The 13,263-nt window shown below is 48.5% G+C and overlaps 1 protein-coding gene across 3 annotated transcripts in view; it reads left to right on the top strand.

Annotated features, from left to right (window-relative positions):
• The window catches only part of KIRREL3 (kirre like nephrin family adhesion molecule 3), a 414,805-nt gene that overhangs the window by 347,275 nt on the left and 54,267 nt on the right, over nucleotides 1-13,263 (top strand). For all 3 annotated transcript variants that reach the window (XM_058041431.1, XM_058041433.1, XM_058041434.1), the window contains 2 exons: nucleotides 2,182-2,339; nucleotides 7,882-8,032. In XM_058041431.1, the coding sequence (XP_057897414.1) occupies nucleotides 2,182-2,339; nucleotides 7,882-8,032 (309 nt within the window). The remainder of the gene's footprint in view (nucleotides 1-2,181; nucleotides 2,340-7,881; nucleotides 8,033-13,263) is intronic.

Here is a 13,263-nt window from a genome sequence, read left to right on the forward strand (position 1 = left end):
CACTGCCTTGGGCAGCCTGTTCCCACTTGACCATCCTTTCAGTGAAGGATTTTTCCCTGATATCCCAACTCCACCTCCCTGGTGCACCTTGAGGCCCTTTCCATGCAGCTTTCCGCTCCTGTGGGCTGGAGCTGTCCTGGATCCCTTCTCCATCATTTCAATCTTCCTGGCCATGAGTGGGTTAACTTCATTTGCTTTGCTCTCAGGAATAACCCCCCCTGCAAACCCAAACAACTCTTCCTATTTATATCCCTGGTTTAATCAGGAAAGTTAGAGCTTCCATAGCTGCGTGATTAAAAATTAGGAGACCAGATTCTGTAGTGGTGCCTCATAATAACAACCAATCCTGGGAGCACAGTGGATGAATAATGGATCATGGCTTCTTGCTTTCCCTCCTTTCTTCTTCTCCCCTTTTCATCTTTTCATTCTCCTCCTCCTCCTCCTCCTCGTCCTCTGCCTCCTCTCCCAGGCTGGAGGTGGAATGGGGAAGAATGCATCCATCCTTCATACTGCAGAAGTTAGAGAGACATCACTGATTCCTCTTCATCAAACCCTCCACCCCAAGCAAACTCCCTGTTAGGGAGCCTGGAGACATCAATAATTCACAGATACCTGGAGGACTGGGTGATGAAAATCATTTACTTGGGAAGAGATCACCAGAACCCATCCTCTCCTCATCGCCATAAGCAGCTCCTCAAGTCTGGCTGCTCATCCCATAGGGAGAAACTGGAGCAAAACTAAAAACTGAGGATTTCTGGCACGGGCCTGACAAGTGATTCCATGTTTGTTTGCATTATGTTCTCCCCGGTCCCATAATATCCCCTGGTGGACACGCTAGATTGCTTTGCAGGGGAGATGTTGCTACAGGAATACCAGTGAAAAAAGTCAGGAATGTCAAACATCCCACCATAAAAGTTCCTTCATTAAATTCCAAGATAGTCTTCAGAGAAAGATTTGTGGGTTGGTTTTTTTCCCACTCTACAAGATGAATTTTCAATGTTTTTTACAAGCAGAGGTCAAATTCAATTAATGGATTCAGTGAGGGGAAAAAAAACTATTGAACAATGCCAGATTTGGGTTTAAACAACATAAACTCATCCCATGAAATAAAATAAATAAATCTTAAAAATTAAAATTCATACCTCCTTTATAGTTAAATAACCCCAGAATGGAGCAGAATTGTTCCCATTTTCACATCTCAGTGACAGGCAGGCAACTAACCCAAACCACAGATTTTCACTTTCTTGTTCCACTCTTTTAGCCTGAGGGAAAAAAAAAAAAAAAAAAAAAAAAAAAAAAGAGAGAGAATAAAGAAAAAAAAAAGTACATTTTGGATCTGTGCAGAAAAGCTTTTTCCCTGGTCCGTGGGTTCCACCCACTGAGCTGAAAAATCCCATTACTCCCAGTGCTTGGCAGCCGCTGTGCACAGCAGGGAGTGCCCACAGCACATCTGCAAATCCCAGCCTGGGGCAGGCAGCCACCTCTGCCTTGTCAGGGACCATAATCCCTTCCCAGCTCCCACCCCAGCCCGGTGCTGGAGATTCTAAATCCTCCCCATCCAACCACGAGGCCGGGGCAGCTCAGGAGCAAAGCCAGGCTTGGGGATTGCAGAGGGGGCTTTGGTTCCGAGGCCTCAGAATCTCTGCTGCTCACAGTGACTCTGAGATATGGACAAGCTTCTTTTTCCCAGCCTGGCCGTCGAAGGAGGCAGGATTCTTCTGTTCTCATTCTCAATAAGAATTATTTTTCCTTTCTCTGAGGTTCAGAGAATGTGAAACCCAGAAATATTCTCGGGAAGAATTGTGCCTTGCTTTCCTCTGTGAAGAGAAATGCGATGACACCAGGCGTTGAGGGTTTAGTAGCCCTTGGTGGATTTATCTGCCACAGACCTGATCTCTCATATTCCTGCAAAGCTTGAAGCCACCTGGCCCAAGTCCCCTTACCTGGCCCAAGTCCCCTCATAAACTTCTCCAGTTGTTGCTGCTGGAGGTCAAATCTGAGGCAGCAGAGCAGCAGAAGGCAGGTGGCTGTAACTGAGGACAGGGGTGGCACTGCCATGGCCATCCCAAACCATCTGAGAGGTCACAGGGCAGCCCTGGCAGCTCAGCCCCACAGATGACTCCAGGAAGGTGGGGTTCATGCTTCTAATGGCATTGTCTCCTTTCTCCTGTTTCACTGCAGTTCCTCCAGATGACCCTGTCATTTTGGGGGGGCCCATCATCAGCCTGAGAGCAGGAGACCCCCTGAACCTGACCTGCCACGCAGACAACGCCAAGCCAGCAGCCTCCATCATCTGGATGAGGAGGGGAGAAGTCATCAATGGAGCCACCTATTCCAAGGTGAGGCAGGATGGGGCTGGGACAAGTGCTCGTGAGAGGGCACCAGGCCTGACACTTCACACAACCCCAAACATTTGGGGCAGCGCCCTTGTAAGAGCCAAAATGAAAGATGTGGACTCCAGGTGGCTCTCCAAATGCAGTTTATTGTATCCAAAATGCAGTTTATTCCATCCAAGAAGTTACAGCAGTCCAGGGTGGTGGGTGACAGAGCTGTGCCCACAGCTGTCAGCTCCAGCTGCAGGCAGACCTGGAAACTTGCATCCCTCATTCAGGCTCTTACTAATGGTGCCCCACGTTGGGCGCCACTGTAAGAGCCGAAATGGGGGATGTGGGACTCCAGGGGCTCTCCAAAATGCAGTTTATTGTATCCAAAATGCAATTTATTCCATCCAAGAGGTTACAGCAGTCCAGGGTGGTGGGTGACAGAGCTGTGCCCACAGCTGTCAGCTCCAGCTGCAGGCCTGGAGACCCTTTGGTTTTGGTTACATTGCATTCTGTACTTTTCTTTTGGTTACATTGCATTCTATACTTTTCTTTGCTGAGCATCTTAATACAGCAGAACCAATCTATACCTTAACTATTATCTATAGCCCATCATAACTACTGTAATTACCATATTCATGTTACTGTTCTCCAATCACTAAAGGTTTGTACATTACAGTTTAAGCTAGAAGTTGTTTTTCAGTTTTCTTGCAGTGGAAAATTCTGAGACCTTTTTTCTACTTGCCACATTTGCTGCCTTGTTTGCCTGTGCTCTCTTTCTGCTTGGTAAAAACATCTTCTTGTTTGGGGTGGGTTTATCCTTTGCTCTAAGCCATACAAACCCCTTCTAACTAACACACCCTTTGGCTCCTTGGTTATCCAGTAAGACTGGCTCAGAAATTCTTTTCTTCTATATCAAAACTTGCTTCCATCTCTATTCCTTCTTCAGACTCTACATTTAAAAATCTTTCTGCCAAGCACACATATCTGTGAGACTTTCTTGTCAAACTTTCATCCTTCCCAACAACCCTCAGCTCTGCAAGCTCATCCCTTCCCACTGGGGAGCCTGGGAGGAAAACATTCAGCAGGATGCAGGTGAGGAGCCACAAACTGTCACCAAAATGGGCTCTGCTCTGAATTTGGCTTTTTGTACCTTCTTACAGATTGTCATCACCTGGTGTGGCCACTTCTCCCCCGTTAATCCCACCTTTAGGGTGTGGTGTTAATGCTGTGTGCAGCAGCACTGACCCAGCCCTGGTTCTGCTTCTGCAGTAGAAGCTCTGGATCAAAGGGGTGGTTGCAGTGACATGTGTCCCCTCCTCCGAGTGCAGTTTTCCATGAAAAATTGTCAGGGTTCTTGGCATTTTTTAAATTTAGACAGAAAGTCTTTATTGGGTCATGAAGGAAATAATCAAAGCGCAATCAGCAGCACACTGGGAATGGGACCCCAAATGTTCTCCTGTTTATGGGCTCCTGATGGCTGCTGAGTGTGAAAGATTCAGTAACACTTGACAGTTTTAATGAAATTTTTCTCGACAGCAAAATTCAAAGCCTAAAATGGGTCAGTTTGCAGCCAAAACTTCAAAGTGGGCAGTCAGAGCCATTCCTCGAGCTCCCAAATATCTTTAATAAACATTTCATCCTGGGCTGCCACTGTGCAGCCTCCATCCAGCCTCATCCCAGCAATACCCTGATTTGCTGGGGAGAGCAGAGGAGGCAGAACACCCTTCCTTCCTCCTCCCTCTCCTCCTCCTCCTCCTCCTTGCTGAGCTGAGCTGCTTCCCTGCAGCCAGGGGTGAGCAGGGGAATCTGCCCCATCTCCCTGCCTGCCATGCAGAGGAAAGGCAGCACTAATTAGAGCCAGGGAGAACTGACCCCTCTTTTTTTCTCTCTCTCTCTCTCTCTCTCAAATGGAGTGGAATTAATTAAAATCCAGGCCATTGATGTGCAGTTGTTCACTGCTTATCCCCCTCACCCCCAGCCTTCCCTTCCAGGGCTGCCAGGCCCTGAGGAGACACATTTTGAGCCCTCTCCCTTTCAGATCCACAAGGGGGAATGCCCATCTTTAAAGTATTTCCAACAAAATACCCTTCCAAAGCAGAGTTTTCCAGGCTGCACATCCATCTCCCACAGCACAGAGATCTCCATGGCATTTTAAGCATTTTGCAGGGATGGGTTGGGAGGGGACATTTTTTGACTTGGAAGTTTGGGGTCTCAGAAACGTTTCCCTTTTCAAGCTCCCTTTAAAATAGTTCCTCAATTTGCCTCTTTCTGCTTTTTCAAGAGAACTGAAACCCAACCCAGCTTTCCTTTGATCCAGATATTCCAGCCAACCAAAAAAGAAGTCCTGTTTGGGTTACTGACTGCCTGAAACCATTCACACTGAGTGATAATTTCTTTGTTACTCTGAATTTCCAGTCCGCCAAATGATCCATATGCAGCCCCCTGCAATCCCAGCCAGGCAGCACAGAACAGCCACAGCTGACTGAAATCCCTCTGATCCCTGCTGAAGGGGACAGGGAGTGTTACAAGATCCTGCAGGATTTGGAGGTTAACCTCAAATAGGGGAAGTTTTGCACAGACTTTGGGTTCACCTCAACCCCAGCACCAAAGTGGGGTGTTGTTCCCCAAGGGAAGAGCACACGGGGTGACAATAAAGCAAGGACAGGGCAGCATCCTACAGTTGTGTCCAGAGGTGGGAATGGAGCTGGGGAAGGGGCTGGAGGACCACGAGTGTCTGAGGGAGCTGTGGGGGCTCAGCCTGGAGAAAAAGAGGCTCAGGGGGAACCTTCTTGCTCTCCCTGACAGGAGGGGGATTCAGGGAGTCGGGCTCAGCTCCCAGGGAACAGGGACAGGAGGAGAGGAAATGGCCTCAGATTGTGCCAGGGAATGTTTAGATTGGATTATGACAAAATTTCTTTACTGAAAAGATATTCAGCCATTGAAATGGGCTCTCAGCATGGTGGTGGATTCCCCATCCCTGGAAGTGTTCCAAAACCCTGTGGATGTGGTGGAGAGGGACGTGGTTTAGTGGGTCAGTGCTGTCAGTGCTGGGTAAATGGATGGAGTCAATCTCAGAGGGCTTTTCCAACCCTCTTGACTCTGGGATTCTGGGCTGATTGTGGTGACAGTTTCTCAGCATCCTTCCTTGTCTCCTGTGCTTGAGAGGCACAAACCTGTGTGCAAGAAGGCTGTGCCACAGTGACCCAGGGAAAGCTTTAGTCTTGGAATCAAAGAATCATTAAGGTCAGAAAAGCTCTCCAAAATCAAGTCCAACCATTCCCTCAGCACTGCCAAGGCCACCACTAAACCATGTCCCCAAGTGCCACATGCACACATCTTTCTGACATCTGTTATCTCCCAGTAAAGCCCTGTCTTACACTGTGAGGAAGAAACTTTCCAAAATCAAGTCCAACCATTCCCTCAGCACTGCCAAGGCCACCACTAAACCATGTCCCCAAGTGCCACATGCACACATCTTTCTGACATCTGTTATCTCCCAGTAAAGCCCTGTCTTACACTGCGAGGAAGAAACTTGAAGGATAAAGATTTAGAAGGAAAAACTGCCTGGCAGGGTCAAAAATCCACAGTGGATAAACCAGAGAGAGGTCAGAGGTCAGAGAATGATTCAAAGGCTGAAAAGCACACAACATCTTGAGAGCTCTGAGGGCTCAGCTGATCAAAGTCAGGGTTACGGGGTGACGTGACCTCCTGTAAGAACATGCAGGAGGATTAGGGGGTGGTAAGGAAGCTCTCCCAGGCTCCTGTGCTCCCAAAAGAGGCACAGCAGGGCACCACAGCTGAATTCAGATAAATCCAGGGAAGAAGCACGGTGCCAAGGCTGAGCAGGCAGAGCTGGTAACCACCTGTCTTGGTTTGAACAGACAGGTGTCAGCTAAAGAAGGCAGGAGCCTCCACTGAAATGGAAAATATAAACCTCCTCCCTCTGAATTATTATAATTTGTAAATTAAAGGGCTTTCAGGGACAGATATGGGAGTAGGAATAAAAGTTCTTTATTAGGGAAGAAAATTAAAATGAAATAAAAATGCAGTAATACAAAACAAACCACTGACAAGAGTCATAACAGGCCCTGTCTCCCTGTGTGTCAGGGTGGTGTCCCAGCCCCATCCCAGGGGGGCTCAGCCCTCCTGCAGTGCCAGCTGTGGCTCTGCTGCAGCAGGGATCCTGCACAAGTGGGGAGTTTTCCTCTGCAGCTCCAGGGCTGCTGCAGATGGGCCTGGGCTCCCTCTGGCCATGCAGGGCAGCACAAAGCTGCTCCTCTGGCAATGCAGGGGGCAAAGGCTGCTGTGGTGGCCCAAAGCTCAGATTGGATCCAGGGAGGAATGCTTGGCTCCTCCCCTGGGCGGAGCATCTCCCCATGGGATGCTGGGATTGGATCAGCCATGCAGGGACACTCAGTGGCCATGGACAGCAGAGAATTAATAATTAATGGCCCATGAAGAGCAGAGATCTCCTGGAGGGAGGATTGGCTGTGGGAGGGATAAAGAAAACTGCCCAGTGAACAGCAGAGAGCTGCCCCAGCTCAGACAGATGGTGAATAGAACACACAGCCCCATTTCCAGCCTAAGACACCCCCAGGGTTTGATCTCTGGCCCCCATCAGTGAACACCTGAGAGGTGATGATTTACCATGGGCTGGGCCAGACCACAGCATCCATGGCCAGGGTCTGTCAGTGCTGCTGGCAGCTGGCATCACCTCAATGCTGTGGGAAGTGCCCAGGCAGCTTTGTGCACTCACCTGGCAGAAGATGACAGCAGGGTCACAAAGCCATTTGCCTCTGGCTCCCTCTTTGCTGGGCTGGTGGGTGAGGTGTCTCACTGGAGCTTTCCTCCCTGGCCTAGGCACAGCAGGGCTGCAGGGAAGCAGATGGAAGTTAAGTGCCCAATTCCCAGGGAAGTGCAGTGAAATTTGTCTTTGTTATTCCCCCTGAGGCTTTTGGCAGATTCCAGCCATAGGAATTGTTATTGCAGGAAGCTGCTTGGCTGAGAAGCTCTTATTGAGCCTGGGGATGGGGAAAGGGCCCCTCTCCAGCAGGAAAGTCCTTTCTGTCAGATTAGGCCCTTTTCTGACCCAGAGATGGGGCAACTGAGAGGCGTTTTAAAAACTTTTATTCCATTTTCAGTCTCATGTGAAGGGTGAAACAATATAGATGTTATAATTCTCACCATCACAATCAGAAGCCGACTATTTCCCAATTACAAAACACTATAAGCGTTTCTTAGCCTATCAGCTTTAACCACACCATGCTGTAAATGCCTTAAGGCAAATCATCTAAAATTACCCCTCGTGGGCCCCATTACAGTGCATCTTTCATGGTTCTATTTCTCCACAGTATCTAGTTTTATTTGCAAGGCCACCCTTTGAAACTTGTTTCTAATTCCATTTCTCTCTCAACAATATCTGTCCTAGTCCATGGCATTTCTAAGTCAACATTTTTTATCTCAAGGTTTGCATACAGATGTGAGCCTTCTGTCAGGCTTTGAGGGTTTGCTACAAATTCATTTCCAGCACTTTCCTCCTCCCTGTTTCCCCTGGCAGACACTCCTCCGTGACGGCAAGAGGGAGAGCATCATGAGCACTCTGTTCATCGCGCCGTCCGACATCGAGAACGGGGAGAGCATCGTGTGCCGAGCCACCAACAAAGCCATCCCCAGCGGGAAGGAGACCTCTGTCACCATTGACATCCAGCGTGAGTACACAGCTGGCTGAGCCACTGTTTTGCGGAGAAAAGAAGAAACCTCACAACTTTATAAAAGTTGTAAAGCCCGCTATGCTTTTATTACGACGCGCGCCGGACGCAAGTCCCCCAACAAGGCATGCATACCTCTGAAGACCTCGGGTCTTCTTTTATCCCTCTTCCAAATGTATATGCATACAGTTTCACAATAAGTTCTTACATATTCAGCACCAGTTCTTTATCAAAGGAATTTCTAAGTCGGGGCCAAATCGACCTTGTGGTCTTTTCTGTTTTTCTTTCTCTGTCTCCTTGCTGTCTTGGCATGCGAGTTTTTCCTTCAACTTTGGCCTCACAGACTTTTCACCTTTCTTAGACACTTCACCTAATTCAGAATGGATCTTTACTCTGTCTCACCACCCCTGGCTGCTGGGACACCCTGGCCTCTCTGCCCTCTCCAGCCAGGGCTCTGACTCCAGGCAGGAGCAGCATGATGCAACTGGGGGTTTATCTTTACTGGGATACTGGATTTCATGGTTTGGAAAGACAGGAGCCTGCTAAGGAAGACAGGAGCCTCCCCTGAAATGGAGAATGTAAACCGTCCACACCCCTCAGAATTGCTATAAATTTTAAATTAAGGGGCTCTCAGGCAAAAAATATGGGAGCAAGAAATAACAGTTCTTTAATGGGAAAGAAAATAAAAGGATAAAATAAACAATGCAGTAAACCAAAACAACGCTGACAGAGTCAGAACCCAACCTGACACCCTGTGGCTCAGGGTGTTGGCAGCAGTGCCATTGGAATTGTGGCTCAGCCCTCCTGCAGTGTCAGGGCTGGTTCTGCTGGAGCAGGGATCCTGGAGAAAGGTGCAGTCTCTGCCTCTGAAGATCCAGGGGAAGAGGCAGCTGCTGTTCCTCTGGGGAATCCAGTGCAGAAGCCTTGCTGGTGTTCCAGAATCTCCAGATTATATCCAGGTAGCAATGCTTGGCTCCTCCCTCTCGGCTCACATCTCCCAATGGGATGCTATATTCTTATCAGCCATGCAGTGACATTCAATAGCTGTTATCAGCAGGTGTCTCCCCAGAGGGAGGAGTGGGTGTGGAAAAGATAAGGAAAACAGCCCACATAACAGAATATAACTGCCCTACAGATGGCAAATAGAATACATCTTGCCTTGCAATCTGGGACACTGGAGTATCACAGAGTGAAGTCACAGCCAGGAGATTTAATGACCCCTGAGCTCCCTGAGGAGCACCCACACTACAGAGATATCCTGCTTCCAGTGTGTCCATGCATCTGAGCAAAGCAGCACCAGCTGCCATGCTCTGGGTGGCCCAGTTCTGCCCTGACCCAGGCCCTCAGGGGTCTTTGGAGCAGGGATGGATCACAAAGGTTTTGGGTGAGCAAGCAACACCTCTGGGCATGGCCAGTAGCAGAGATAAGTCCTGTTAGGATTTCTGGTGCAGAATCTCGAGTTTCCAGACTTACAGGCAGTTCAGTGATACATTTTTTGTGAGACACCTGATCAGGACAGTGTCCTTCCCATGACACAGAGCCAGTCACCACCTCAGAGGACAGGGCTGTGGTCAGAACTGTATCATTCACCCTTACTGTAAATCCACAAAGCAAAATCTGCCATCTTCCAAAATTCACATTTCACAGGCCTCTTCTCTCCTCTGCAGCAGCCATTGCTCTTGGGCTCCTCCCAACCCCTTCCAGCCACGCTCCATTCACACACCCAGTTTCTGCAGCTGTATTTACCCACGACTTGCAAAAGCAGGATGTTCAATATTAGCATGCCAGCTGCTTTCCAGAGACCAATTAAAACTGGCAAACTCAACTGAACAAACTCGAGCACAGCAGAAAATTCAGCATTTAAGACTTCCAGCTTTTGCTGCCGGAAGATTACCAGGCTCTTGGGTTGCTGCCTGCGTGTCCTGACAGAACTGGGCAGATAAAATGAGATAATAGCTTGGGTTATTTCACAGCCAGCAAACAGCTACAATAGCTGGAGACACACTCACACAAACAACATGGAGCAGAGACATCATTACACCAGGGCAGTACAGTGTGGGCTGGAGACGTGAGCTGAATCCCCAAGCCGCATGGAATCTGCTTGGGAAAGAGAAAAACCCAATAAAGAACACCAATTTCCACTCTGAGCTATTAAATTCTCCATGCTGTGAATATAATAACAGTAATATTCTACCCAGCTATTAAAAGTATGTTGTTCTTAATGGTGGCTAATGAGGATATCAATTTTCCAAAGCTGGATGGGTGATGGGAGAGAAAAATACTAAGATGGATTAACCAAGCTGAGGTGGAGTGGATTTTGACCTGGATGCAAAAGCCTGCTCTAGCTGCATCTAGTAACTGAATCATGGCATTGTTAAGGTTGGGAAAGACCTCTAAGATCATCAAGTGAAACTATTAACCCAGCTTTAGCTCATGAGGTCTCACTCCCAGCCTTGTAGACATTCACTTTGCAAAGAGCTAAAAGTGAAAAAAAGCAAAAATTATCTGGACCACTCATTTTTTCCCTAGGGAATTAGGGAAAAAATTATTCTGGGAAGTCCTGCTCATGGGTCTTCTTCCAATTTCTAGCAGAGAAGCAGCACCTCAGGGAGAGAAAGATGTGGTTTCTGGAGGAATAAGGAAAAGCAAGCAGCAGCTGTTGGCTGGGGAGCTCTTCCCAGCCTGGCATGAGCTGCAGCATCCCCCTGGACCCCTCCAGCTCCAGCAGTGCAGGTTGAATTCACACCATAGCAAACATCACCCAGCTGCATGGCTTGAGAGGTGGCCTTGCAAAAAAATCCAAGGGAACCAAAAATAATACTTCCCAGGAAGCAGCAGCAGCCTGGTAAATCACTCCTACCGCTTTCTTTCATTTTCTTCTGCAACTCAAAAGAGCATCAGCAATGCTCACAGGCAGCAGAGAAACACCAGGATGGAGGTTATCCCCAGCAAGGGTGTGTGTGTGGTGGGAGAGATTATCCTCTTTCAGCTGATGGAAAATTGAAGTTGGGGTCCCATCAACCTCATGCCTGACCATGATAGCAGCAATGAAGGAGCTGAGTCATAAAACCCTCCCTCCCAAATATATAAAAAAATGGGGGGTTGGCAGAAAGAGCTGAAAAAACCCCAGTGCAGGCTCTGTAATGGAAACACTAAGCAGCTCCAGCTGGAACATCTGTTCAATGTGATTTCCGTTCCACCAGCCACATCAAAGTCAGCCTCCTGTGAGTTATGCGTCGAACATCACAACTGGGATTAAAATCATGTTTAATAGTTTGATATGCCATAAACTATTTATACCGCAGGAGCCCAGTGGCTCCATGGAAATGCACACCCAGCGTGCTGGGATGGGGAGGAGCAGGGTTATTGCTTATCCAAAGCCATTGCTCCAAGCCTCTGCACACACATGTGTAGATGCTCATTTTTACACCTTTTTTTGTCATGGCAAGAAGGGATTTGGCTGCATCTGTATGTTTCTGCAGGAGGTGGGAGGAGGAGAAGGAAAGTGGAGGGTGATGAGGGGCACATCGCTGTGCTGGAGGGTCTCCTGCTGGGTTTATCCTTGGAGCTTTGCAGTGTTTGATTCCCTTTTGTGCTTCCCACTGGGGAGTGGAAAGCCCAGGCTGAAGTGGCACCTCAGCCTTAGTGAAGGGCTTGTCCAGAGGGAGAGGAGCGCAGAGAGGGATCTGCACCGGCAGGGCAAGGGCCAGCACAGCACCTGCAGCCCATGGAGCTCAGCCTGCAGCCATTCCTCAGGTGCTCAGTGGGAGCTGAGGGTTTGCCAAGGTGCTCAGGGGGAGCTGAGGGGTTTGCCAAGGTGCCTCCCGAGCTGCAGGGCTGCTGAGGAGTGATGCTGGCCCTGGTACCTGTCCCAGTGCCCGTCCCCACAGCACCTGCACCAGCACTCACACCCCTCCTTCTGCTGCCTGTGGGCTGGCTCTATCTCGTTCCATCATTCAAATTCATTACAAGAAGCCAGGCAGGAATTATAATTGTAACTGAGTGGAATTACATCCTGATGAGTTACAATTTGTGTCTTTTTTCCCTTTAAAATGCCCTGAAACACAGTGGCACAGGCAACCCACGCTATCTCAGCACCCACAATACTCGAAAGCCCAATACCATTTCTGAAAGGAGAGATCAAAGACTTTAATTCATTTCCTTTTCTTCTTTTTTTTTTTTTTTTTTTTTTTGTCTTTTTAATTTATTTTTTTTTTTATTATTTTGAGTGCAGGAGGGAGCCGGGCTCATTTTAATACAAAGAGGTTCCTCTCTGTAAATCGTAGGCACAGCTCCTAACCCATCAAACAATGGGGAAGCTACTAAAGAGAAGTGTGATTCATACTTAACAAAGGAAGGTGATTAGCTGTTGTTGTCTAACAATAGGGAAGTGTCAGGATGCCTGGGAATGAATTAGGAGCCCGCTATACATCTCTGGGCTGCTGTGTCAGGGAAGCTCATTTATATTCCCAACTGCGCCCATCTTTATTGTCATTTGAATTGCACATTTTAAAATGAAATTAGGGTAAATTGAAAATACCTATAATTTCCCCGTCATAATTTCCCATCAGGAAGGCAGGTGGCTTTGCTCACAACAAAGCCAGGCTCCGGCTGGGTAAATACCGCGGGGCGGAGGAGAAGGAGGCTCTGGAGCTCTGCCGGGACTCTGCCTTTGCTTCTCCCCTCCTGCCCAGCCCAGGTCACTGCCCAGGCCACCTCCGACCCTCTGCTGTGTCCCCGAGCTGTCCTGGCTCCTCGCAGGGCTGGAATAACCCAGCCTTGCTGTGCAGGCAGTCCCCACACCAGTTTGCCCAGTTGGAGCCCACACCCTCCAGCAAAGGCACCGAGCAGGTCACTCCAGCAGGACCTGACCTGAGGGTGCTGGAGGGAGAGACCAGCAGGGAAAAACCATCCCTGGAAAACCAGGACACCCCTTGGGCATGGCTGGAGCCGTGGCCCCACAGCAAAATTTAGGAAAGAACCGATAAAAGCAAGCAGGAAATGGGTGAAATGTTCAGATGCAGAATATCCAGAGCTGTTTTAATTTTTTGTGATGACTGAGGCCTTCAGTTTTAGGTTTTAAGCACGGGACCTTATTTGGGGGCAAAAAGCAGAAAGAAATGGCCTTGTGGAGGGTTTTGTTGGTGCCTGGAGACCTTAAAACCTAAAGCTTAAATGCTTAAAACCTAAAGCTGAAGGCCTCAGTCATCAGAAAAAATTACACAACTCTG

The sequence above is a fragment of the Melospiza georgiana genome, chromosome 27 (genome assembly GCF_028018845.1).
Source record: "Melospiza georgiana isolate bMelGeo1 chromosome 27, bMelGeo1.pri, whole genome shotgun sequence".
Taxonomy (NCBI): Eukaryota; Metazoa; Chordata; class Aves; order Passeriformes; family Passerellidae; genus Melospiza; species Melospiza georgiana.